Source organism: Gobius niger (assembly GCF_951799975.1).
Source record: "Gobius niger genome assembly, chromosome: 21".
In the NCBI taxonomy this organism is placed as follows: Eukaryota; Metazoa; Chordata; class Actinopteri; order Gobiiformes; family Gobiidae; genus Gobius; species Gobius niger.
Genome location: NC_136872.1, coordinates 20,435,566 through 20,463,308, shown reverse-complemented (window position 1 = coordinate 20,463,308; position 27,743 = coordinate 20,435,566). Strand labels below are relative to the sequence as shown.

The window sequence follows — 27,743 nt, the reverse complement described above, 5'->3', positions numbered from 1 at the left end:
AGTATTTAGCATCTTATTTTGAAATTAAAAGCCTATTTTAAGTTTACTTTTTATCAAGCACTTGGTTTATTAAAGTATATCTATTCTGCTTTTTTTTTTAAACCTCTTAACCCGTGCTTTAACCAAGTGCATTTACTTCAGCTTTACCCAAATCTAAAAGCTTCTCCACTGGAGTTATCGGCCAGGGTAACGCTTCATTTGAAAGCTAAGTCCTACAAGCCTGACCCTTGCGTTGTCGTCACGTTTCTGTTGTTATTTCACCACTTTTTTTGTCGCCTGTTTTGCTGCGTTTTTGAGACGAAAACCAGGATGAAAACGGATTAAAGAACGTCAACAACGCAAAAAAATGCAAAAAAGCAATAACAGTAAAGTGACAAAAATGTGATGAAAAAGTGACAAAAATGTGATGAAAAAGTGATAAAAATGTGATAAAAAATGAGACAAAAAAGTGACAAAAATGTGATGTAAAATGAGACAAAAATGTGATGAAAAATGAGACAAAAATGTGATGAAAAAGTGACGAAAAGTGATAAAATATGTGATAAAAAGTGTTAAAAATTTGATAAAAATATGATTAAAAAATGAGACAAAAGTGACAAAAAAGCGACAAAAATGTGACGAAAAAGTGATAAAAATGTGACAAAAATGTGACGAAAAAGCAAAAAAAAATGTGATGAGTAGCTTTTCAAAAGAAAGTTGAAAGCTAATTTGGGTAAAGCTGAAGTGGAGAATATTTTAAAGCTTCTTGACTGGAGTTCACAGCCTATAGGCCTGAGTTACGCCTCATTTGAAAGCTAAGACCAACAAAACAGACCTGAATCACTTTTTCATTTACTTTTCTGTCGTGCTTCTGTCACTATTATAATTTTTTTTTGTTACGTTTTCATCCATATTTCGTCTCTTTTTTTGTTACTGTTTCGATGCTTTTTTTCAAGGAGCTTTTCGATTTGGTTAAATCCAAACTTGAGGAAAAATTGCTCGGTCGTAACAATCGTATCTCTGGACAGTCCCAGTGCTTTAAATGTCTGGTGTCTCCGAGCTTAACCACAGGATTTACATTATCATATAGGATTAGCACCACTTTATGGCCCTTTGTTTGTGGGTTTCATATAGATTATTATAAACAGAGACGCACAACAGGAGGATGTGGATCATAACAGATTAGGAAAACATGGGTGATGTAGGTTGAGATTATTTTTGTCTGCGGTGCTCAATAGATATCAGGGCAAAGGCCATATATAATATCACGCAATGATGCTACAACTAGAAGCTTTTAGTCAATTGGACACAATCTTTTTTGTTTTACAGTGCCGGAGATTCTGATTAGGTTCTGCTTAAAACTATTCATTATTATTACTTAGGCTACAATTAATTATTAACTATTATTTTGTCCGATACAGACTTATTACTTGGTGTGAAAGAGGCACAGGTATATATTTATTGATGGATAGGTACAGTGCCTGATCCACTAGAGGGCGCCAAAGCCACATTGAATCCTGCCTCTTACAGAAACTCTGCTAAAAGTGTCACTGAGTTCATATTTAAAGCCACAGACGCAGAAAACGGACATAATCAGGACTAAACCAAATAAACCAGAGCAGCTTTAGACCTCATTCGTTATCGGACACAACGACGGGGAGCTTTTGGACGATATTTTTTTGCATTTTTGATGAACTTGTGCCGAAAGAAATGTCAATCAATGTCATTATATTCCAAGGCAGGTTGACAGAGCCGTGGGAAGACATTTTAGTTAGGGGGTGCTGAGGGACAAAATATACCCCCAAAATACTTTTTCTGTGCATAAATCCTATTTATTAACCTCTTAACTCCCGCCTGAACCGAGAGCATTTTCTCCAGTTCAGCTTTACCCAAATCCTGTAGGCCAGTGTAACACCTCATTTGAAAGACCTACAAAACTAAATGGATCTTTTTCCTCACATCAGATTTTTTTTCATCACTTTTTTGTTGGGCAGTCATCTCATTTTTGTCAAATTTTCGTGACTTTTTTGTCACTTTTTCGTCAAATTATTCGAATTTTTTAGTCGAAAATTTTTTCCTCCATTTTTTGTCAAATTTTTGTCCATTTTTGTCAAATTTTTGTGACTTTTTTGCCACTTTTTCGTCAAATTATTCGCATTTTTTTTGTCAAATTCTTATCACCTTTTCGTCCATTTTTTCTCAATTTTTCGTCACATTTTTTTTCACATTTTCATCCTTGTTTTCGTCTCAGTTTTGTTGCTATTTTCACACCTTTTTTCCAGAAGCTTTTGGATTGGGGTAAAGCTGGAGAAAATGTGCTCAGTTCAGGTGGGAGTTAAGGGGTTCACATTGCCTGCAGTTCACAAACTGCTGCAGCGCCCTCAGCACCCTGGGTTCCCACGGCCTTGCAGGTTGAAGACAGTGGTCGTCACTTTTCTTGGTCACGTTTTTGTTGCTTTTTCATCCTCATTTACGGCTTGCTTTTGTTGCTATTTTGATGCTATTTTTTCAGGAAGCTTTTAGATTCGGGTAATGCCTGGATACCTGGATAATAACGCTAGAAAAATGTGCTTGTGTAGGTCGGGGTTAAAAGCTCGTACTGATTACCATATTTTATGTTAAAGCAGCACTAAGTAACTTGTTTACCTTAATAAATCCTTTCCTCTGGGGGTAGTACAAGTGTTAATGGGATGATTGGAGGGTCTTTCATCGCCCCCTGGTGTCTCTGGCTAGAAAACCACAGTTGCAACTTGACTGCCACCGGACTAGTGTCACCAATACACACTAATGGAATCACGAAGAAGAAGCTAACAGGCTAACGGGCAAAGCTAACTGCGGGCTAGCGCCACTTAAACAGTATTTACAGCCAAGTTCGAGTGAAAAAAAACATTTCCATTGTGTAATCGGATGTACAATATCCCTCTGTCCCTTTGTCTTTTTCCTTCAGTGCAGTATTTACTCTCACGGACAATTAATAAGTTGAAAAAAAATCGAAACTTGCTAGGACTCCTGCAGTTGCGCGTATGGCCTCTAGGGGCAAGAGTTACCTAGTTCTGCTTTAAACCATAAAAATCTGCCTACGTCGACTAGAATGAAAATGCAACTTTTGCATTTATTTATTCTTTTGTTTTAATTGAACAGTTTTTGTGATTATTATGATTGGTTCCATTTTTTATTTGGCAGATTTCCCTCTCCCTCCCTCTGCTCATCTTGTAATAAGCCTTTGCTCTGCCTGAACCCGTCAGATCTCGAAGGGCCTGGTCGGTGCTTGGGAGACGATATGTCGTCCCCCAACAGAAAAGAAATCGCTATTCAAAATCCTTCATTCCTACTGCTGTCAGAAATTTAAATGACAACATCTAGGAAGGCAGCGTTTATCTTGTTCTTCCCCCCCCCCCCCCATTTTTACTGGTCCCCTTGTGTCCTGATGCACTTACAGTTCATGACGTCTGTATATGGTTGTATGTGTCTCCATTTACTGTTTTTTATGACCAGAGAGCAGTGAACAGAATTGCCCATTGGGATGAATAAAGTTGTTTTGATTTGATTTGATTGATTTGATTTGGATGGGAGACCGTTTGGAGACACCAGGAGCCTGCCTCAATGTGAGTGAGTGGTGGTGGTTGAGGGGCCAATAGTGCAGACTGGTTGCCTTGCTTTCATCAGGGCAGCTGTGGCTACAATAGTAACTTACCACCACTACAGAGTATGGTGTGAATGAATAATGAATGAATAATAAGACTAATGCCTTATTATTATGTTCTTTAGTTACTGAAAAAAGCAATATACTTTTGTAACTCGTTGCTTTTGTAATACGTTGCCCCCAACACTGTCGATCACTTCATTCGAATGACCCGGAGCAAATCAGGATAATCTTCCTCCTCTAAACGCTGAGTCGGGTTTACGGTTAATCCTGGCTTTGCTGAGTCACAGCTCAGTCTAAACATAACTCCACTCGGGGGCGTCTACAAGAAACAAGAAGCTAAACTAAGAACGCTTCACATGTTTAAAATATGGTGCTTGAAACACATTTATAAATAAAAGAGTAATACAAGAATACATTGAAATTATTCTTTTGTTTCCCAGTTAAATGTTCACAAAGTCTTTTTTGAATGAGTTATGAAGAGAGAAAGCCGTTACAAGTGGATCCAGTGTATTTGAATGTAATATTTGGCTGCATGTAATAGGTTTTTAGATATATTCTTAACTAGTAAAATCACCTGTAATGAAATAAATTCTTGCACGACATGACAAAACCAGTAAGAAGCGTCGTCTAAAATGGACACAGAAAACAAAAACACAAACATATATCTTATAGTATGAAATGAATGTCTGAAAAGTGCGCCCCGTCAGTGGTGGGACATCATGACGTTGCCCTCCTCCTCCTGAGTGTAGAGCTGCGTCACCACTCGGACGTGCGAGATCATCTTCACCGCTTTGTGGAAAACGTGCTTCATGTCTCTGGTCTGAGTGGCCACACTGGGCTGACGGCTGGAGAGACAGAGAGAGAGAGGAAGTGAATACTACAATACTCAATCTTCTGATGCTACAATAACAGAGGCTAAGCTAAAACCTAGATGGATGATTATATCCAAAAGACAACAGGAGGTGGGTAGAGAAAGTGGCTTTGAATTTAGCATCAGATCACATCCTTGTTTCATTCCGTAAAAGCTGAAATGCACTTTGTAATTCCGTATTTGAATTGACACATTGAGCATCTACCCACCTCTGTTCATCCCTAATCTTCCAAGTCGCACCATGACACTTTAGACTTGACTTTAGCCCAGGTCGTGCTCCGTTGCTGCTGCTGCTATCACACGGAAAACTCATCTCCAGCCAAGTCTCCAGAGCAAAATGTGCATTTCTTCAAAAAGTCAAAGTGTGAACAGGTTTGGAGCTAAATCTATTCATCATTTTGCACATTTCTGAGTCTGGACACTTTGCTTTTGTCGACATTTTCAGGTGATCGCAGCAACATAGCAGCCGTCAAACAAATTTGGAAACTTGTAAAGTAGAAGAACTGAGTTTTGTTTGTGACCAAAGATAGAAATATCCCTCCAACTGTTGATCTTTTACATTCCCAAACACAATTGCATTTTGAGGCCGCGACGTTTCTGTGGCTAATGTCAAAGCCCAGACGTTGAGTCACGTTGCCGACCAAAGTAAAGTAGTAATGTTATACATTTGTAAATGCATAACATTACCTCAGTTTTTCTTCTTTGCAAGTAGTTCCTGCTGCTTCCGTTTCTTGTACTGGGCTATCTCGGCCATCTGCAGCCCATGGGCCATTTGCCTGTGGGACGAATCGAGACAAATCAGCACAAAACAGGGGCCGACCGACCACACACTCACTACAGGGTTTGAAACACAAGGGAAATGACTCACACACTCACTACAGGGTCTGAAACACAAGGGAAATGACTAACACACTCACTACAAGGTCTGAAACATAAGGGCAATGACTAACACACTCACTACAGGGTCTGAAACACAAGGACAATGACTAACACACTCACTACAGGGTCTGAAACACAAGGGAAATGACTAACACACTCACTACAAGGTCTGAAACATGAGGGCAATGACTAACACACTCACTACAAGGTCTGAAACACAAGGACAATGACTCACACACTCACTACAAGGTCTGAAACATGAGGGAAATGACTAACACACTCACTACAGGGTCTGAAACATGAGGGAAATGACTAACACAGTCACTACAAAGTCTGAAACACAAGGGCAATGACTAACACACTCACTACAAGGTCTGAAACACAAGGGCAATGACTAACACACTCACTACAAGGTCTGAAACACAAGGGAAATGACTAACACACTCACTACAGGGTCTGAAACACAAGGGAAATGACTAACACACTCACTACAGGGTCTGAAACACAAGGGCAATGACTAACACACTCACTACAGGGTCTGAAACACAAGGGCAATGACTAACACACTCACTACAGGGTCTGAAACATGAGGGAAATGACTAACACACTCACTACAGGGTCTGAAACACAAGGGCAATGACTAACACACTCACTACAGGGTCTGAAACATGAGGGAAATGACTAACACACTCACTACAGGGTCTGAAACACAAGGGAAATGACTAACACACTCACTACAGGGTCTGAAACACAAAGGAAATGACTAACACACTCACTACAGGGTCTGAAACATGAGGGAAATGACTAACACAGTCACTACAGGGTCTGAAACACAAAGGAAATGACTAACACACTCACTACAAGGTCTGAAACATGAGGGAAATGACTAACACAGTCACTACAAGGTCTGAAACACAAGGACAATGACTAACACACTCACTACAAGATCTGAAACATGAGGGAAATGACTAACACACTCACTACAGGGTCTGAAACATAAGTAACTAGATACAACAGTAACTACAGGGAGCTCCATACCCGGTCTTCAGCTCCGGAGGGACAGGCAGAGGTTTGGTGAAGCCCGCTCTCCCTGTGAGCCAGTACGTCTCCTCGATGCCTTTACCCTGCAGAACAATGATTACATCATGATACAGAGGATTACAGAGCATAAAAGTACTGAGAAGAAACCGAATGTCTTTTTGACCTCGGCATCACAAAACAATGGGCCTCATTCATGAACATCTTAAAAAACTTCTTAAAGCAGAACTAAGTAACTCATGCCAGGCCCAATATCCTTTTAGTTCCATCAGGTGCATTTCTAATACTAATCCTTTGAATGTCAGTGAAGCGTGTCCTGAGTGAGAGACTGTACCCTGACTTCGGTCCTGCCTCTCAGCACCACTGTGTATCCCAGGTTCAACTCCTCCAGGACCTTCACGGTGCTCTGGTGAACGTGGATCCTGTAGGCTGCGATAAAACCACATGAGCTCAACATAGACGACGATGACAATTATAATAATGGAATGTTTCTACAACAAGAGTCGCTCACGCATCCCGGTGGACTCCATTCGAGACGCTGTGGTCACTGTGTCGCCGAACAGACAGTATCGAGGCATCGTGAGTCCGACCACGCCGGTCACACACGGACCTAAAGAACGCAGCAAATATATATCGCATTCACAAGTCTGATCATTCTGAGCACATGTATTAGTATTTAACATTTCCTTTGTCAGAAAACGCTTGGGTCAGGTGTTTGTCGCCCCCTGTTGGTCAGAGGCTGGTCGGAGGCCGCTATTAGCAACATGAAGCAACAACACAAGGCGAGAAGCAACTGGTGAGTTGAATGAGAACATTTAATGCTTTCATACAAGAATAAGGCAGTTTATGTGTAAAAATGACCATAATTGCCCATATTATAATGGATAAAGATAGGTTTAAATTCGCAATTTTATTTTGTTGACATGGAAGTTTAAAAAAAAAAACTATGACACTTCAGATTTTGCTTTTTTTATAGGGTCAATAACTAGATATAGAAAATAGAAAAGGTTCAAACATTCAAAAATAGCGTACGAGACTGGAAAAATTGGTTTCTGTTGGTGCTACATGTGGCTTTAGATCAAACCTGGGCCGGATGTGGCCCGCGATTAAATCAGGCCCACGACTTGTAGGGCATAAAGAGTATGTAAAGAAAAACAGTCTCTAGCCCATTCCGTTGCAGAGTTATGATTTTTTTTTTAAAGAAATTACCAGAATGCTCACTCCAGCCACTAAGGGGCTGCTTAAATAAAAATAAAAGGAAACAATTTCACACGTGTCCAGCAGAGGGCACTGACATAATGAGAGATCAGGATATAAAATAACACATACAGTCCTGTCAGGATCATTACTTTATATTTATTGTGCTTTCAGTGCGATGGTAGAAGTTAACAAGTATAAGAAGTTGAATAAGTTAATAACAATGCTCACACATGCGCATCCTTGGCTTGATATGGCTAAATATTTTTCAGAAGATAATAGCCCTACTAAATACCAGTATCAGATATTCAAAATACACAATTTAGTGTAATGTGCAATAGAATAAACTTGCAGAATAAGTAACTCCGACTCAATTCAGGCTTCTTTTGTGGCCCTGCCCAGCCCTGCTTTAGATCTTACAATTTCCCTTATAAATTTATAAAGAATTGTGAAAATTAAGTAACTTATTTGTCTCCCAGTGAAAGTTTAGTTGTTAAGAGCAAACTCGTTCAAAAAACAACTTGGAAAAAAAATTTTTTTCCACTTTCTACTCTTTCGCTCTGTTTTAGAGATAGAGGTAAACTTGCAGCAGCCATATTGCAATAAAGATGAATGTTACCCGTGTGGAGCCCGATGCGGATCCTCACGGGAACGTCGGGCATGTGTCTCATCTTAAACGTGCCCACGGCGCTGAGTATGTCCAAAGCCATGTTGGCGATCTCCGCCGCGTGACGGTTTCCATTGGGAACGGGGACGCCAGACGCAACCATGTAGGCGTCGCCGATGGTTTCCACCTGTGGGTAAAGGAGCGAAGCTTATGAGGAGATCGTTTTAAAATCAGGAAGTGAAACTACAGGATGTTTAATTTCAGATGTTTTAAATCAAGTTATATAGATACAAGTGTGTCTGAGATTATGACCAAATATCTGCAAAATGGGTGATACTAAGTGTTGTAGGGTGACCTTGTAGACGTCGTGGTTCCCGATGATGGCGTCGAACAGTGTGTAGAGGTCGTTGAGGAGGTCGACCACCTCGATGGGCTCGCTGTTGGCGGAGATGGTGGTGAAGCCCACGATGTCGCTGAAGTACAAGGAGACGTTATCGAAATACTCCGGCACCACCGTCCCGCCGACCATCAGCGCCTCCGCCACCGACCTGAGGGACAGCAACAGAGAGGCCACGTTAAGGCGGGACGCTGCCGGTGGACAGGAAAAACCTTTAATTTGAAATAACTAGATGATCAAGTGTTAAGGGAGAAAGCTTGGTTAGGTTTCTGAGATCTCCTCTTTGGACTCACGGAGGCAGCATCTGCGTCAGAAGCTTCTCGGTTTTCTGCTTCTCGATCTCGAGCTCCTCCGTTCGCTCTCGGATCAGCTCCTCCAGGTTGGAAGAATACTGCTCCAACATCCGCAGCATGGAGTCGATGATGTTGGTCTTCTTCCCTTTGTTTATGTTTTTGAACTGCAACGAAACACAACAACAAGCGCCTTTCACGGACATGGTCACAAAGCGCTTTACATGAGACAACAGCAACAAAAAGGATGAAAACCAAAACATCTTAACGAGGAAGAAGCGTAGATCAGCCTTGTAGGTCTTGGCTTTCAAATGAGGCTTTACACAGTTTAGCTTGAAAAGACATGCAAGCAATCTCCCTTGTCATTTAGATATGGCATAACTCTGCAACGTCAGGCTGAAATGTGAAGCTGTTGCTCACGTGAACGACTTCTAAACGAACATCGAGGTTCACCTGGTCAAAGATGTCCTCGAAGTTGGGCCTCTTTTCGGGCTGCTCGGTCCAGCACTGCTTCATGAGCTGGATGCACTCCATCGGGGCGTAGTCGGGACTCACCACCGGGCGGCACAGAGGCGGGGGCTTACGCAACCTTTCTATTATCTCTGTAGAAAGAAAACAAGAAAACAAATGTCAAGGGAAGATGCAATGATCTCCAAAAGGAATGTTACAAATGAGATATTCCCTTAACATTCCCCCCATATCCATAGAAATCCCTCTCCATCTCCATCTCCATCTCCTCACCGCTGGCCGTGAGGTCCAACATGCAGTACGGGGATCCCCTCATCACCACCTCCTGCATGATGATGGCGTAGCTGTAGACGTCTCCGTTCTGCGAGCCGTACAGTCCGGCCTGACCGGAGCGCAGGATCTCAGGAGCCGTCCACAACAGCTCTACGATACAAACACAGCTTTTAATGAGATATTAAGTAATTAATAAGCCGTGGAGGAGTTCAAGCGTCTCGGGGTCTTGTTCACGAGTGAGGGACGGATGGAGCGTGAGATCGATAGACGGATCGGTGCGGCGTCAGCAGTGATGTGGTCGCACACACACCTCCTCCAGCTGTTCTGGGGGGACCCTGAGGCGACACCAAGCCAACTCGGAGACATAGTCCCACCAGCGTGTCCTGGGTCTTCCACGAGGCCTTGTCCCAATAGGACATGCCTGGAACACCTCCCGCGGGAGGCGACCAGGAGGCATCCGGAACAGATGCCCGAGCCACCTCAGCTGGCTCTGTTAAGTGTGAAGAAGCAGCGACTCTACTCTGAGCTCCTCCCGGGTAACTGAGCTCCTCACCCGATTTTGATGGGTGCGCCCAGCCACCCTGCGAAGGAAACTCATTTCCGCTCATTTCATCTCGTCTTTTCAGTCATGACCCAAATCTCATGACCATAGGTGAGGGTGGGAACGTAGATCGATCGGTAAATCGAGAGCTTTGCCCCGACTCAGCTCCCTCTTCACCACGACAGATCGATACAGCGACCGCATCACTGCTGACACCGCACCGATCCGTCTGTCGATCTCACGCTCCATCCGTCCCTCACTCGTGAACAAGACCCCGAGATACTTGAACTCCTCCACTTGAGGCGAGGACTCCCCACCGACCTGAAAAGGGGAGGCCACCATGGTGTTAATTTTGTCGACTAAATTATGCTGTCACAGTTGTTGAGACTAAAAGTGTCATTAAAATCTTACGAAGACCCTTGACCACCTCGGGCCTATCACTAGTACGATCATGTATAAAGTGTGATGATGTGTTACCTTCAGCCGCCTGCTCTGTGACCTGAAACTTCTGCGACTCCAGGACCTCGTTGTAACCGTAGTCCGTGACTTTCAGAACGAAGCGCCCGTCCACCACACAGTTACGGGACTTCAGTCGCGAATGGAACACCCCCCTGTGGTGCAAGTACTTCATGCCCTGGAACAACACAGTACATTTACTACGAGGTATGCCTTATCAGTGTAGTAGTAGTAGTAGTATGCTTTCACAAGGTTTACAGAGGTAGAAGCAAGTCTATCACAAAGCTATCTAAAGGCTTCTGGTTGGAGATCCACAATTTTCTCCTTGTCTAAAATCGTCTTTAGAAGAACAGGACAGACCTTGATGAGGTCCATCAGCAGCGAGGACTTGAACATCCAGTCCAGTTTGACGTCCTCGTTCAGCAGCAGGTCCTCCAGGCTGCCTCTGGAGCAGAACTCTGTCACGATGGCGAACACGCCGCAGTCATGGAAGAATCCGAGGAACGGGTTCACGTTTTCATGACGCATGTCCTTCATCTGCGAAGAAGAGGAACTCGTCACCTTCTCCTCACACCAGCAGCCACACAATACAACGCTGGACCAAGCCGAACGCACCATCTCAAAAACCTCGCTGGTTTTGTGGGTGATTCGGTTGAACGAGCCGTCGGGGAGTCTCTTCAGCCACGCCCAGTCGCCCTGAAACAACAACGAGCAGAGAGGGAATACAACTGACTCCCTGCTTTATCATTACAATGGCGAAGTTCACAAGATATACCTGATCGAAATTGAGGTTTTAGCTTCTGCGGTAACTTAACCTTAAAGAGATATTTCAGGATTTTTGACATAGGGCCTCATTTCCTAGTTATCCAAAGTGTTGATTTCTGGAGATATTTTTTTTCTTAAATTCATGCAGTTCTTATATTTGAAGAGTTTCGTGGCGCTGGGCTAGTGCAAGGCTAGCGCATTTCTATGGTATCAGCTAGCCCACATTAAAAACAGTGTGACCCGCTCCACAGTGCACCTGAGTCAAATCACTTATAACACCAGACTAACCATATAAATGTCTGTGTCCATAGAATAATGTTTGGAATACAACTGACCTCGCATCACATGAATGATCGCATTTTGAGGGACTATTTTCTAGCAGATCACTCCGCCACTGCGTAGCTTATACAACCACAAAGCTGATGCTGCTCAAATAATGATAATATCTTTTAATGCAGGCTAGCTGATACCAAAGACATGCGCTAGCTTAGCGCCACTAAGCTCTTCAAATATAAGAACTGCATGAATTTAAGAAAAAAATGTCTCCAGAATTCAACAACACTAGGAAATTAGGCCCTATGTCAAAAATCCTGAAATATCCCTTTAACAGCCTGAGGTTTTTTTTTTTTTTCCGTTTGTTCACCAATCAGAATATTCAAGCCTTACTTCCTTAGGCTCCTGGATAAGCAGAATTGGCTGCATAAGGGAAGACAGTGGGCAATAGTTGGCAACTTGCCTCCAGTGTCTGCGAACACTGGTGTATGAATGTGAGTGTAAATGGTTCCTTGTAAAGCGCTTTGGGCCTGATGAAGGTAGAAAAGCGCTTTATACAGCAAGTTGCGAGTGAGACCATTTACCATTAGCATGTTTGTGTGCTCTGAAGCCGCTAAAAACAAACTCCACAAGTGTCCCTTGGGCCTTTTAATTAAGGAAATACACGTTTTATTGAGTTTAAAGGGACTATACAGAGTTTGAAAATGTTAAAATTAAGTATTTTCCTCCCCTTACATGTTTCAACAATGTCCTAAGGTGTAGAATGAGCTCAGACCTGTTCACCACAACTGCCTCGAAAATCCTGCTCTGTCACTCAAAAAGGTGTTAATTCGGGTCTGAAGTGCCTCATGCACAAACTTAATATAGAAGCTGCAGTTACACATATGACCTGAGGTGGCAGTACTGAGCATAAAATGGCTAACTTGCATCTAGCCCCGTTAATCGTTGTTCTGTGTCTGTATGCGGAGTGAAACTCTGGAACAAACTGGACTTACAACACAAGCAATGCAAAACCGTCCATCGATTTAAACGGTTATATAAACATCAGGTCTGGTCAAAATAAAGAGATGAGGGTCTTTAATTTTCCTTACCATCGTTGATAAATTGTCCATTCTCCTTACATTGTTAGTATACATTTGAGGTAACGCCACCATGATGTAACATTTGTATAATAATCCTTGAACGAAGTAACAGTGAAGTTGAATGCGTTAATCTCTGAATGAGGAACTGGGGGTGGGATAGAATAAGTTATCTTCTTCCCACTCCCTTTCAGGTAGAAATGGGTCATCATGGTTACATACTGTGTACTGTACTTTCTGTGCCATTGCCCGAAATAAATGAAAAATGAATAGGGAGAGAGAGTGTGAGAGCGCCTTGTTCATTAGAGAATTATTGAAACTAAGGATGTTTTTCTGACAGCTCCATAAATCCCTCTTTTCCTCTCACAGATTTGTATCTTATTGAAGGTGAAGCAACAAGATAAAAAATAAATGTTATAACTGAGTACCATGATGTTTAAAAGCAGTTTTAGAAGTTTATATTCAGCTCACAAATCAAACTACAATGGTACAGCTTTAGACGTAGACTTTGTTGATCCACAAGGGAATCTCCGGTGGATTGTTTTATTCCATGTTTTGAGATTGAGGAAACCAACATGGACATTAAGTTTTAAGCACTTTGTCACTGCGATTCCTTTAAGATTATAACTTGTTTGCTCCCCTTTGAAACGTAGACGGTTTAAAGTCGTTACCTCATAAATGACCACGTTGGAGTTCTCGTACGTGGCGGGGGACTGCGTGGACACCACTGAATTGCAGCTGCGAGACGAGACGCTCTTCATGATGCTGCATTTGCTTTCGTCTGTGCTCAACTTCTGCAAAAATACACAAACAATAAGAGGAGATCTTCACATTATTCACAAATGAAATGACTGACCTTATTGCTGAGAGATGGGTTTATAAACGCGACATCCTCTAAAGTCAGCAGGATCTTATTGGGCCCGATGACCATTCGGAACTGGATGAGGCGGCGCCTTTGTGGAATCAGACAATTAGAAATCTGCTTTATGATATTTATCTATAGCTAGTTGTTATACCTGAGGCAGTAGGTCATGGCCACGATCAGAATAAAGGAAGCTGCGGCCCAGACGAAAACACTGATAGTGGAAATGAGATCCACACCTAAAAAGGAGAAATACTGTAACGGCAGCAGGTAAAAGTAAATGTAATGGAAATCAGTGGTTAATGGCTTTAAAAGGAAGAGCGTGACTTTAGTTCGGACACCAGTAAAGCTAAATGAATTTATCAATGAACATCTCTGCCATATGAGCTGCTTAGTCTCGAAATGACTGTGTTTTTGTCTTACTATATTCTTACAGGGGTGTCCAAACCTTTTCCATTGTGTGCCGCACAAATGGTGAAGCATTTATCTTGGTGCATTTAAAAGAGGTTTTAACCGAGCAACCACTCCTTTGTTTGGGCTTGGGACCTTAAAGTAACAGGCCACCGTTTGTTCCATTCTGAGACATGTTCTTACCTGAGCTTAGACGAGTTGATGTGTACCTGTCTGGTCTTTGTGTGTGCGCTCAGTCACGCACAACAACCAAAGATGTTGTTAGCATTTAGCCTCTCCCAGTATGTTCCTATAGCTCCAAACGGGGGTGAAGTTTGAAGCGACCACGCTCTTCCACGGACACAAAGACCAGACAGGTACACATCAACTCATCTAAACTCAGGTAAGAACATATCTCAGAATGGAAAAACAGTGGCCTGTTCCTTTAATGCTCACACTATGTCACGCCACTATGTTATCTTTGAGGTTATAGGAAGATTTAAAAAGTAAATGCTGATTTGTTTATTTTTTTTACACCCGGGGTAAAATTCCTCTCTAATGACTTCACAAATCAGGGATCAAATACCTGTTAAAGTGCCCTAAAAATACTAACAATACAGTAAAGGGCGCCCTTAACCTACATATTAGGACAGATATGATGAACAACACTGGGATTTGGAGAATGTGGAATTCGAGACTTAAGATAAGTCAGAAACTTGCCGACCCCTGATCTACAGTATATAGCTCCCAGGCCAATACACATAACACATACGTAGCAGAAAGGTTATGATTCTTTGGGTAAATATTTCATAACATATGAGGTAGACATGTTCAAGTCTAATATAGAATAGTAAAAATGTAATTGTAATGTTTATTTAGCAAATTTACATAACGTTATTATATAAAGAAAACGTTTTTTGTGTCTTTATTCTTTTTGTTTTGTGGTCGATAATTGAGACGATAATTAAACCAAAAAGCAGAATCAATCCTGCACTTTGAGTTTCCAGAAGAGTTCTCTCTCTAACAAAATCCTGCACCTTTCCCCCAATCAAGTCCTACGAACGGATGCTGCATAAACTCTATTAAACTGCATTAAACTATCCTGACCTCCAGAGCAGAGCACTCCCGGTGTGAACCAGCAGGGGGCGTCCTTACTGGGGGCCCATCCTCCAGGGAAGTGGACATCTCTGCCCAGGAAACGGACCAGGTTGGCCTCCATGTCGATCCTACAGCACCATTGCACAGTGTTCATAAAGTTCATGAAGTCCAGCCTGAAATCTAATGATGGACATATTTGTGAGCTTATATGATGCACCTGTACGTGGGTCTGAGCTCCAAGGATTGTCCGTCTGTGTCCAAAATGAGGAAGTCCATCAGAGCAGCCCCAGAAACATCGGTTTTAACTGGATGACTGAAGCCCTGCCGCACATGTGAACATTGTTGAAGTGATGGGAGAACTCTAATCATGAATAATAATAATAATACATTTTCTCCGTGACTGCACCTGGAAGTTGAGGTTGCGCGTGTGCCGGGCCAGGTTTCCGCCGGACATCCACACACCCCTCTCCCTGACCCTCTGCACGGCGTGAGCCACGAACAGGACAGAGCTGTAGATGGTCCCGAACAGAGGAGACATCTGCACGAACAACACAATGCTCCTCAAACTGGCTTATTCAGGGGGTACTGCTTTTGACAACTGTGGAGTCAATAGTATCCATGTTGTTCTCATCCTCATTTAGAAGTACTTTTGTCATAGACTTGGATTCATCTTTGTTCAGGCTTAAATCAGGGGTCGCGGGCCACATATAATAGAGAAAACTTTTCCAAAAAATGAATTATAATAAGCTGTGATTTGTTCAAACCCAAACTTTGCTGTAGCTTCATTAATAACAACGGCTTACACTTGTATTGCCCTTTACAAGCCTGTGTCACAAGTTCCTCAAAGTACTACATTGAAGCCACTGCCGCCCTGGGACAGACTGTCCATTTACCATGTGGCTATATGATGTGTTGTTCATATCCTGAGCTCTTATTATGACAGTGCCCTCTGCTGGACACGTGTGGAATTCTTTCCATTTGTTTTAATGTATTGCCCCCTAGTGGCTGGAATGAGCATTCTGATTATTCTTTAAAAACACAGGAATGGGCAAAAGCAGGGGTAGGCAACGTCAGGCCCGTGGGCCAAATCCGGCCCTCCAGCACTGCTCCTCTGGCCCTCAAGATGATTTTGAGAAATTATTATTTACATTATTACATAAATCAGAGAGTACTTTTAATATTATTAGAGTTAAATGGGAGAAAACAAGGGAGAAATTGGGATGGAAAAACTGGAAACTGGAAAAAGAATCGTTTTAAGGAAGAAATGACATCAAATTAAGAGATTAAATCTAAGGATTGAGTAGATTTGGTCTGGTCTTAGACGAGATAAAACCTCTAGTAGTAGTTATTCTCTTAATTCAGATCATTTTGTGTCATTCAAGTGAAAAACAATTATTTGTCTGATTTGAAGTGGGTTTTATTCTTGTTCCATTGGCGCTACAGCATTTGTATCTTGGATTAGTTCAAACCGACTCAAATTCAACATTGAAGAACTTTAATTCAAGCAATTTTAAGTCATTTATCTCATTTAAGATGGTCATTTTTCCAGTGTTGTGCTTTACTTTGGGCTAATAATCAGCGGCTTCGGCCCTCGGTCTGTTTACAATAAAGAAAATCGGCCTCCGCCAAGAAAACTTGCCTACCCCTGGGCTAGAGACTTTTTTTTTTTACATACTCTGGAATTTATGCTCTACAGGGCTGCGGGCCATATGTTTAACACCCCTGACTTGAATAGTTACATCTGGTCGTACTACGAATATTTGCCCCCAAAAAATGTTCTAGTAGTACTTCTTTGTGCATTTGGATAAATTGATGTACAATGTGAAGACAATTTAAGAGCTGGAGCGGTCAGGCGAAGCTGTATTAATAAATGCATCTATGCGATTGGGGACTTTAATAGAGACCTGTTGAGGCGTGAGCGTCCTGGCCACCTCTCTGTTCTCCATGGCTTCACCGTAGGCTTCGTAAAAGGACTGTTGCGGCGAGTCTACGGTGACGGTCAGCACAGCGTCGTAGGCCCGCAGCAGTTTCCCGTTCTTCTTCAGCGTCGGGAAGGAGACGTTTTGATACGGCAGACTGTACAGCAGCGCGTCGTAGGGGATGTACACCAAAGAGCCGTCGATCATCTTCATGTCGAAGGCCGTTTCCAAAAACAGTCTCTGGACGTCACCGCCGATCAGAGCCGAGTGCATGCACATGATGACCACTGCAGAGAAGACACAAACATTATTAGTGATGATTAGGATTTGATTAGTAATTGTACAGCAGACATCCATCGTGACACTTTCTCACACACTGGATTCATACACAGGCAGAGTGTCTTGCCCAAGGACACAATTACATAGCATAAACATATATAAAGTTGGTTGTACCCCGCAGTTCTCTCATCTTGTTTATTTTGGCCAGCGTTTTCCTGATGCCGTGTGGAGTGTTTTCCATAAAACTGACCAGTCTGACCGGCAGACCATGGCTCCTCAAAGAGTCGGCCACCTGCAGGTGACACAGCGACGAAATGTAAGTCGTAGCATTAGCAGCAACATTAGCAGAAATATTAGCAGAAACATAAGCAGAAATATTAGCGGAAACATTAGCAGAAATATTAGCAGTAACATTAGCACTAACATTCGCAGTAAGATATGTCGCAACATTAGCAGAAATATTAGCAGAAACATTAGCACTAACATTAGCAACAACATTAGCAGAAATATTAGACACAACAATAGCAACAATAATAGGAGTAACATTAGCACTAACATTCACAGTAACATATGTAGCAACATTAGCAGAAACATTAGCAGAAATATTAGCACAAACATTAGCACTAACATAAGCGCTAACATTAGCAACAACATTAGCAACAACATTAGCAGCAACATTAGCAGAAATATTAGACACAACATTAGCAACAATAATAGCGGCAAAATTAGCAACATTAGCAGCAACATTAGCAGAAATATTAGCAACATTTGAAGCAACATTAGCAGAAATATTTGCAGTTACATTAGCAGTAACAATAGCACTAACATTAGCATAAACATTTGTAGCAACGTTAGCAGAAACATTAGCAGAAATATTAGCACTAACTTAAGCACTAACATTAGCAACAACATTAGCAGCAACATTAGCTCTGCCATTAGCTGTAAAATTAGCAGAAACATTAGCAGGAACATTACATTTGCAGTAACCTTAGAATAAACATTAGCAGCAACATTAGCAGAAATATCAGACGCAACATTAGCAACAATAATAGCGACAAAATAAGCAACATGTGTAGCAACATTAGCAGTAACATTAGCAGAAACATTAGCAGAAATATTAGCACTAACATAAGCACTTACATTGGCAGTAACCTTAGAATAAACATTAGCAGCAACATTAGCAGTAATATTAGCACTTCCTTAGCATCAACACTAAGAGTAACATTAGCAGCTACATTAGCAGCAATATTAGAGTAACATAAGCAGACACATCAGCAGCATCAATAGCACTACCATTAGCGGTAACATTAGCAGAGTCGCTAGCAGTATCATTGGCAGTAACATTAGAATAAACATTAGCAGTAACATTAGCACTTGATTAACATCAATATTAAGAGTAACATTAGCAGTAACATTAGCATAAAAAATAGCAGCAACATTAGCAGCAGCATTAGCACTAACATTAGCAGTAACGTTAGCAGTAACGTTAGCAGTATGAAAAACAATATGAGATAAGCAAATATTCAAACCTTGGTTGCAGTTTCTATCCAGATATCTTCCGAGGAGGAGACGACGGCGACGTGGGCCCATCTGAAGTAGGAGAGCACCCGCAGGAGCACCTCAGTTGGACGGGGCACGGAGCGGGCGAACGTGGGGTGGCTCCTGACATCATCCAGGTCGTAACCGATACAGCCCCAGGAAAACAGAGCCTGTGGAGAAAAAGGCGGAACATGAATGACAGGTATTTAGCAGCCTCTGATGAGAAACGAAACTGGAGATTTACCCCTCATTGAGAGTTATGAAAGCTTCGACAGTACCTTGTTCCATCCCTTGCTGACCATGGAGGCGGCGTCGCAGTACCCGGGGTTGGCTGGTCCGATGAAGGCCGAGGCTTTGGTGTGGAAGCCGAGGTACGACTCTAGACCTCGGGACGTCTGGCACGGCTCCTGAAGGGAACAACAAAATGACATCAGTTGGTTTAGTTGTACCTCTGGGCCGTCCCTGAATAAGTAAAATTTAAAAATGTAACCACGCAATAAAAACAAGGCACTTAGTTGGGTCAAGATGTGGTTTTAGGGTTAGGGTTGGGAGTTTAGAGTTCAGGGTTAGGGTCTGGGTAATACATTATGTCTATGGGCGTCCTCACTAAGATAGCAGTACAAGATTGTGTGTGTGTTCTTATACTCATGACATTGTGAGGACCAGTTTGAGTTTTAAACCAACAGTGTGGACATTTTTGGAAAGTGAGGACATTTTGGTTGGTCCTCACTTATTTGAAGGACTGTTTGAGGGTCAAGATGTGGTTTGAGTGTTAGAATTGTGTTTAGATTAGGGTTAGGATTGAGGTTTAGGGTTCAGGGTTAGGGTCTGGGCAATACATTATGTCTGAGTGTCCTCACTAAGATAGCAGTACAAGTTTGTGTGTGTGCGTGTGTGGTGGGTGGTTATTTGAAGGTCTGTTTGAGGGTGAAGATGCGGTTTTAGGGTTAGGGTTAGAATTGGGTTTAGATTAGGATGTCCTCACTAAGATATCAGTACAAGATGTGTGTGTACTTGTACTTACGACATTGTGAGGACCAGTTAGAGTTTTGAACCAACAGAGTGAGGACATTTTTGTAAAGTGAGAACATTTTGGGTGGTCCTCACTTATTTGCAGGACTGTTTGAGGGTTTGTATGTGTGACTCAGCTGCCTGGATGAGTCCTCTAAGCTCCAGCAAGGACTGGACGCTAGCTCCACAGTCTTCAGACCTATACACAACTGGAGCCCATCATCCCTGAGCCATCTGTTATGGTTCTTTTTGATCTGTCCAGTAGTGGGTGAGTACTAAATATTTTTAATAATGAGATGAAGATATAAGGTTAAAAATACAACTCACTTGCAGCACCGTGAACTCAAACGTGTGTGCGAGGGACAGCGAGGGGTCTTTGTTGATTCTGTTCACCGCCAGCTGTCCCGCGACGTGGGGCAGAGCTTTGGCAAAGACGGGGTCACACGCCCAGGGCCCGACCAACCCGACCCGAAACCTGGCGGCGTCTCCTGGGCTCGGGAGGAGCAGGACCAGGAGGAGCAAAAGGCCTCGGAGGTGAAGGAGAGAGGAGCCCGTGGACATATGTGAACATGCTTTGAGGGGAGTTGGCAGCCATTTTGGAGAGGAGGGGGCGCAATGGAGCATTTTGAGGACCAAGATCTAAGAGAGGTCACAGCAGCTCAGGAGAAGATGGGCCAACGGTCATGTGGTCCTGGAAGAGAATTCAAGATTTATAACTGGATGGATTTAACCTCTTAACCCCAACTTGAACGGAGCTCATTTTCTCCAGTTCGGCTTTACCCTAATCTATAAGCTTCTTAGAGCCTATAGTCAGTGTAACGCTTTCATTTGAAAGTTCAGACCTACAAAACTGATCTAAGCTTTTTCCTAGTTGTCTTTCCATTAGTTGTTGTCATTTTTTTGTCACTTTTGTGCTGCATTTTTTCTGCTTTTTAATCACCTTTTTTGTTGTTTTAGTTTCTTTTTTTTAATCGTGTTTATGTCACTTTTTGCTGTTTTTTGTCACTTTTTGGTTGTTTTTTTGTCACTTTTTGTTGTTTTTTGTCAATTTTTTGTGTTTTTTGTCTTTTTTTACGTTTGTTGTTTTATGTCACTTTTTTGTTGTTGTTTTTTGTAAAATATTTGTTGATTTTTCATCACTTTTTTGTCGTGTTTTTTGTAACGTTTTTGTTGCTTTTCATCACATTTTGATTAATTTTTTATCACTATTTTCATCACGTTTTGGTTCATTTTATTGTTGCTTTTTCATATTCACTTACGTCTCGCTTTCGTCGCTATATTGACACTTTTTTCAAGAAGCTTTTAGATTTGAGTAATGCCGGGATAATAGCTGGAGAAAATGTGCTGGTTCAGGTGGGGGTTAAGAGGTTAAGATCTGCATTTCATGTTATCATCAAAACATAATAATAATATTAATCAAACCTCACTGTTATGGCCTTTATTGTGATAATGAAGTTCACACAATTATTAAGATGCAGCATAATCCTCTTAAAGCTCCAGTGACATCACAATAACAAACCTTTATGTTGAAATGAAACCTCAAAAGTTTGCAACATCATCTTCTTAAAGTCATTCATGGTAGATTTGTTTGCTTCATTATCTGTCTATGGTTCTCAAACATTTTAAAGTCATGCCCCCTGAAGCTTTTATTATGCTTGTACCTTATTTTTATCAGCTATGAATGAGTTTGAATTGGGCTATTTGGTCATCCCACTCTCATATTTCGTTTTTAAATGATCAAATTTAATCCTAAACCTTTTTTTTAGTAGCCTACCTCTAGGATTGTTCTGCCCTTCATCACCCTTTGGGAACCACTGATCTAGATTTATCTGCAATAGTAAAAATAAGCATGGCAAGTGAAACAAAAACAAAAATTGCGTAAAACATTCAAATATGGATGGGGAAAAGCCTTAACTTTCTGCCAAAAAAGAAGCGACTATAGCCGGTCTTGTTTTCTTACCTTTGCCATGATGAGAAACTGTCATGTCCTTTTTCTCTCCAGCTCAAATCTCCTGGACCAAAATTGCAATGGACAACTTTCCATTTCCCAAACTGGAAAGTCAAACATGTTGAGCAAAACTGTTCTACCTTCCGTTCCTCTACGGGCGATCAAGAGCTTATTTTTTTATACTACTGGACATTGACCAAGGACGAGTCACTTGTCAATCCAGATTATCATAAATCCAATCACCTGATGTTGAGACTATAAGCCTTCTCTTCAGGGTAAATGATCATTAATAAGGCTGGCCTGAATTGTGAACTAAGAATATACCCTTTCCCATTGTTTTTGATGATTTTTAAATGGTAGAAATTTAGCAGAAACGCTGGAAATGAGGCGCAGTGTCAGCTTGCCACCGCTAGAGGACAGTGTTACCTTGAAATCCTATCGCCATTAAAAACCGTCCGTAACAAAAACAAATGATGCTACTTTTTTGTTTTTTGGTGGAGATTCTTGCTAAACTATTGAGAAGCAACATCTGTTTTCATCCAGTGACGGGACAAGGCCAAATTCTAGTCTCTGGTGTGAAGTGAGTGAAGTGTTGCACAATGAGGGTTGGACGGGCTAAAGTTGTGGAAGAAATCAGAGTAACTAAGGCCAAACACCTTTTATAATGAAATAAATGTTCTCTGCGGTACTACTTCAATGTAATGAACCCAAGTTCTTCTTTCTCGATTAGGCGTCACCTACTTCTGATATTTTAGACAATGACTATGAAGATTCTAAGTTTTATAGACATTTAAAGGTTATTGTTTTATATAATTATAGAAAACTACAGTGATATCACCAGCATTGGGCATATAAGTCACTTTAAAATTGTAATATATTCTATATGAGTGCTTTAAAAATGTAATATGTTTGTATGGCATATTCAGGGGCGGATCTAGAAAAAAGATCACGGGGTGGCAACACCTTTTACAATGTCAAATGTTTTTCCATTTAGATGCAGCTGAGCCTCCCCAAATGAAACACAAATAGTAGCATTGTCCATAATATAAGTAGGGGGTTTCAGGTAAAATGGAAACTTTTGTAATTAAAAAACTAAAATGAATCATTATCAATAAATCATAATCTTTGGAGCCACAGGAGTTGCATCTGGCTCCTTATTTAGCTCTAAAGTTTGTACTAACTGAGCATCCCTCTGTAAACATCCAGGAGCTTCTAGAGCAGATGGGAGACATCACATGACAATGGGGTGGCAAGACCTTTACTAGGGGCGGCAGCTGTCCCCCCTGTGCCACCCCTCTAGATCTGCCCCTGGGCATATTACTGTTTCAGTACTGAGTTACACTACTTTGAGTTGCTTTTGGTAAAATATAAACTGAAAATAATGATGCCACAGAGCAAAAGTGCAGTCATAGATTTCCTTTTCCTTCTCTTTCCCCCATTCTCTGCTGCATTTTATTTGGGGGGAATTTGGCTTTTTTTCCGTTCATACGTTTAAATGCTCATATAACTCGAGTTACATGAATTGTAATGACTAATATTAACTCATACTAACTCATTACTTTAGTTTCCCCCATTACCTGGTGTTCTTGTAGCTGATACTGAAAGGCCGACACACATTTTTGTTCAAATGTCCGTTTTCTCTCTTCATCATCCAGAGTTATTTCGGAGCCTCTTTTGTCGTTTTTATAAATGTATCCTGACATGTCTCTGGTTGTTCTCTTCCCCTGCAGCTGTCCTCGTGTCCAGCTGTGGTCAGAGGTGCAGAATGTCTCCTTTACAACAGCACTTAAACTAAAACAGACTTTCACCTGAATGTCCCCGGGCAGGACAGGACCGGGCGGGACAGGACCGGACACAAGCGGACACTGGGCTGGACAGGAGATGCTTTCTGACAGAAATCTCTAAATGAAGAACGTACAGATGTTTGACTTGATCATCAGTGGTAGTTTTCCAAATGCTCTGGACTGAAAGTAGAAATAACACAGTGTAAATGCAGGTTTTAGCTGGAGTACAGCGACTTGTGAGGGAAGGGTTAATGGTTTCCGAGTATCCGAAGCTTGTTATCTATTTTTGGTGCTAAACTCCCTCAGGACGACCACTTAAATGACCACTTCCTCTGTCCGGGCTTGTTCCAAACCGCCACAAACGCATCACTGAACGAAGAACTATTCTTTTAATCCAAATCCATTATGACAGAAAAATGTAATATGTGCAAATGAAGCTGCACAGTACACATGATTTTCCTTTATAAATCCGACAAACACAGGGATATTTGAGAAGTGAAATAAAGTTTATATGATTTATTGATTTCAATACCTTTAGGACTAATTATTAGAACTCAAAATTGGTTTGGTGACCCCAGTGACCCTTGACCTCCATACACGGATGAATCCAATCATGAGAAAGGGTATTTAAGGAGGCCAAGTGTTTCTCCTCTTTGCAGCTTCTCTGAAGACTGGCCCCCAAAACAACTCTCAGATGACCTGAAAACAATGATCGTTCAACATCATGGTTTAGGGCAGGGGTAGGCAACGTCAGGCCCGGGGGCCAAAACCGGCCCTCCATCATCAAACTCTGGCCCTCAAGATGATTTTGAGAAATATTGTGACCCAAATCAGAGATGAAATGCCTGTTAAACTCCTCTAGAAATGTGAAAAATACTGTCAATTCCTTAAAATGTCTTAGCAGAGCACCCTTATACACTGTAATAAATAATATAGCAGTTCAACTTAAAATTCTATGTTAACTTTCTGCCATAAAGATTTGAGCTCATTGAAGGTACCGATATTGTTTCAATCAAGTAAAACCAGTAAGTTATAAATGGTCCATAAAGCATTGCTATAAATTGTTTCAACTTAACAGTTTCAGTTTTAACAAACCAACATGTTTTGTTGTGCCAACCATAAACTTGTATTGCTTCTTCATATTAACGCAAGTGTGTGTGTTTTTTAAACTCACGAGGCTAAGTTAAAAACATCTTTGACTTATAATTGAATGTCAAAAGAAAACAATGTTTTTAGCTCTATGAACATATCAGGTTAAGTTATGAACAGATTTCAACTCATTCACTGCAGTTGAATGAAACCAAATATATTTGCTACTATAACACAAAATACTACGTTTTTAAACAATGGTACCACTTACAGTCTAATGTTAAAAGAACTCAAATGTTTATGGCAGAAACTTCACAAACACTAGTAAGTTAACAGAACATCTACTTGTAATTCCTGTTAACAGACAGATACAAGTGACAAGAGACAATTATAGTCAAGGCATTTTAATTTTCCAGTAAAAAAAAATATACAAGTGCTTATAAAGTTACAAATGTTAAAATCTGATGAAACTTACAAATTTTGTTCATACATTTAAGCAAATACATGTATATTTTTTGTATGCACTTGTGTAGGCCTGTCACAAAAGTTCATATATCTACTTCATATAAATCTAAAATAATTTAGCATTTTACCTAAGTAAATGTTAATTGCAACTCGTGTTGTTGAAGATCTCTTAACATCTGTTTTAGTGGTTATTGTGTGATTGTGACAGGCCTACACTTGTGTTGTAGACAAACTTGGAGGCATGGCAGTGCCTCTGATGCCGCTCTGACAAAAACTGTAATGTTGGTGGTAACAAAAATAACTCATTTTAAAATTACTTCTAAAAGTGGCCAATTAAACAGGCCTGTTACATATCAAAAATGGTTCATAAGAGTGACCGAGGATGAGAAAAAAAATACAACAGCATTTGCCCATGATAATGGTTTGTATCTTGTACCTGCACAGTCCATGTACTCCAGCGGAGCCTGTTCTAGTTTGATTTTCATGATGACCTTTAGCAGAAACGTGACGTTGATTTTCTCACGCTGAAGCACGAGGCTTTCTGTGACCACAAGTGCTACAAAGTCCTGATGTGCAACAGCATCCTGCTCCTCTTCATAGATATTAAGCAGTCCAAGTTCCATTCGCTTCATCCAGATGGTTTGAATGGTCCTTAAGAAAGAAAAGTCATACTATAAGTGTCAAAACATCAAAGCGTCTTTACCTTTCATGATGATGTGAATTATTTATGTCTGGGATTAATATAGTGTAATTTAAAGTGTTTGCCATTAACCTTTGCAATACATTGTTCTATATTACTTTTTACTTTTTTGTGATCATTCAACATCTTTCAGAGCTAGTACGGCTGATTTACTCAATATTTAAATAAGCTGCAAAATTAGAGGAAACACCCTGTAAGTCCTACCCATAGACAATAAATCAATAACCAGAAGGATACGTGTGAGAATAAAAATAGCGACTGGAAAAACAGGACGATATAGTGCGTGTTGGGACAAACGCATGGACACATGAATGACAGCACAACACTGTACGATACCATACATTTGATAACACCGCAGCAGAATGCAATTAGGGGGAAATGTGTCCATGAAATTGTTAGTGTGTACTTTTAACGAACATGTTTCACAATGAAAGCCAGGAACTAACAAATATGCATATTATTGTTGTTAATATTTTAATTTTAGATCAAATTTATTGTACTCACCGCACACATTCAAAAACACTGGATGGAGGCAGTGGTGATCCCACCACCAGAGCAGCAGTCCTGTTCCTCTTGTGTTCTGCAAAAAGTGACAAATGTTGTTTATGAGCACTAGACACTGAGGAATAAAATGGCATCTACTGCATTTAGAAGTTCCAGAGTTTTAAGGATTGAGATTACTCTACAGAGATTAATAAAGGATAACTTAATTTCCCACTATACTTACATTTTTTACATGACACAAGGAGAAACACCTTCCAGGAATTGCTAGAACATTATTGAAGCTCTAGCAGTCGGGGAAAAACTTCCTCAAGGCCGTCCAGAAATGAAGCCAGCAGTTCAGTTACAGCCACTCATTGAAATTCAGCTTTTATCTGAGAACAAAATACAAATAATGTGTATTAGCAAGCGCACAAAAAAAACAAAACAATAAACAGTAAACAGTTACACCACCTCATCACCGACAAGCTCTCTCTTCCACTGGGCCCAGCATTGGTTTTGTCATGAATGGAGCTGTTTTTACGAATTTCTCTCCATATTCTTCCAGTTTTCCTCCATTTCTTCTTCACAGTCACCTCCTTAAGGGTCCTTTTGAAATATGTTAAGATTAGACCTACTTAATCTCAAACATACTGCATAAATAAGCACACAATCGAAACACGTTTGCTACATATCCAGGTTGACCCAAGTTGTGGAATTTTATAATCCAAGTTTATATGCTAACACATTAAAGTAATTACTTTTTGTCATGTGCCAATAAATAAAACCATGGGTTACTCCCTCAATTTAATTCCCATACTTTACTAGGCATTTTGAAGCACACCAGAGGTATTTAAAAGCAGTAAGTATGTATACAATGTATTAGTATAAAAATACATATTAAAACACATTTCATCTTTCTGCCTTTGCTGCACTAGTGCCCCCTCTCTCATCCTCCCCTGACAATGCAAGTGAATGTGAATCTATAATTATTATAGTACTCCATTTCCAGACCTTCGTGAACGCGTGTTGTCTCCACGTCATGTTCACGGAGACACGCACGTGTCATACACCCACACCGAGCATTTACTCAGAATGACAACAGAATAATCATTTCATTTTAACAGTGACGCACAGACGTTTGACGAGCATTTAATGTAAAACTGGGCCAAAACGCAGACCATACTGACAGTGAAAGAATCACTTGGTCACGTTCAAACCTCCGTACGGGGCACGGGGCTTTACCAGCCCAGTGACCGAGACGGGTCTGCGGCCGGAGACACTTGCAGTGACCGCAGAGCGTGGCCTGTTCTTGGGCTTGAACTGCGCTAGCTTAGCTTAGCACCCCTGCTAGGTTAGCTTAGCACCGCCGCTCCACTAAGCAGAGAAAAGTGGCGCGCAGCGTTGTACAAAACAAATA

The 27,743-nt window shown here is 41.2% G+C and overlaps 1 protein-coding gene across 1 annotated transcript; it reads right to left on the bottom strand.

Annotated features, from left to right (window-relative positions):
• Window positions 1–4,302: 4,302 nt before the first annotated feature.
• gc2 (guanylyl cyclase 2) lies at window positions 4,303–20,278 on the bottom strand. Its single transcript, XM_079579885.1, has 23 exons — window positions 20,185–20,278; window positions 19,125–19,253; window positions 18,837–19,016; window positions 17,482–17,599; window positions 17,014–17,315; window positions 15,516–15,647; window positions 15,327–15,430; window positions 15,119–15,237; window positions 13,776–13,860; window positions 13,616–13,712; window positions 13,431–13,553; window positions 11,258–11,338; window positions 11,003–11,179; window positions 10,664–10,820; window positions 9,646–9,795; window positions 9,358–9,506; window positions 8,908–9,071; window positions 8,573–8,765; window positions 8,230–8,404; window positions 6,925–7,023; window positions 6,748–6,842; window positions 6,414–6,499; window positions 4,303–4,470 (listed from the first exon to the last, which is right to left on the bottom strand). The coding sequence occupies exons 2-23, from the start codon at window positions 19,146–19,148 to the stop codon at window positions 4,329–4,331; spliced, it is 2,952 nt and encodes a 983-aa protein (XP_079436011.1). The 5' UTR covers window positions 19,149–19,253; window positions 20,185–20,278; the 3' UTR covers window positions 4,303–4,328.
• Between the last annotated feature and the right edge of the window lie 7,465 nt (window positions 20,279–27,743).

Bases quoted from the DNA above. Each gene is read 5' to 3' on its own strand.
- gc2 (XM_079579885.1), bottom strand. From the start codon at position 19,148: ATGGTCAGCAAGGGATGGAACAAG. The intron at 11,180-11,257 runs GTGCGTTCGGCT...TCTTCTTCGCAG, and splicing joins CCAGCGAGGTTTTTGAGATG to ATGAAGGACATGCGTCATGA. The intron at 6,843-6,924 runs GTGAGCGACTCT...GTTTTATCGCAG, and splicing joins AATGGAGTCCACCGGGATGC to CCTACAGGATCCACGTTCAC.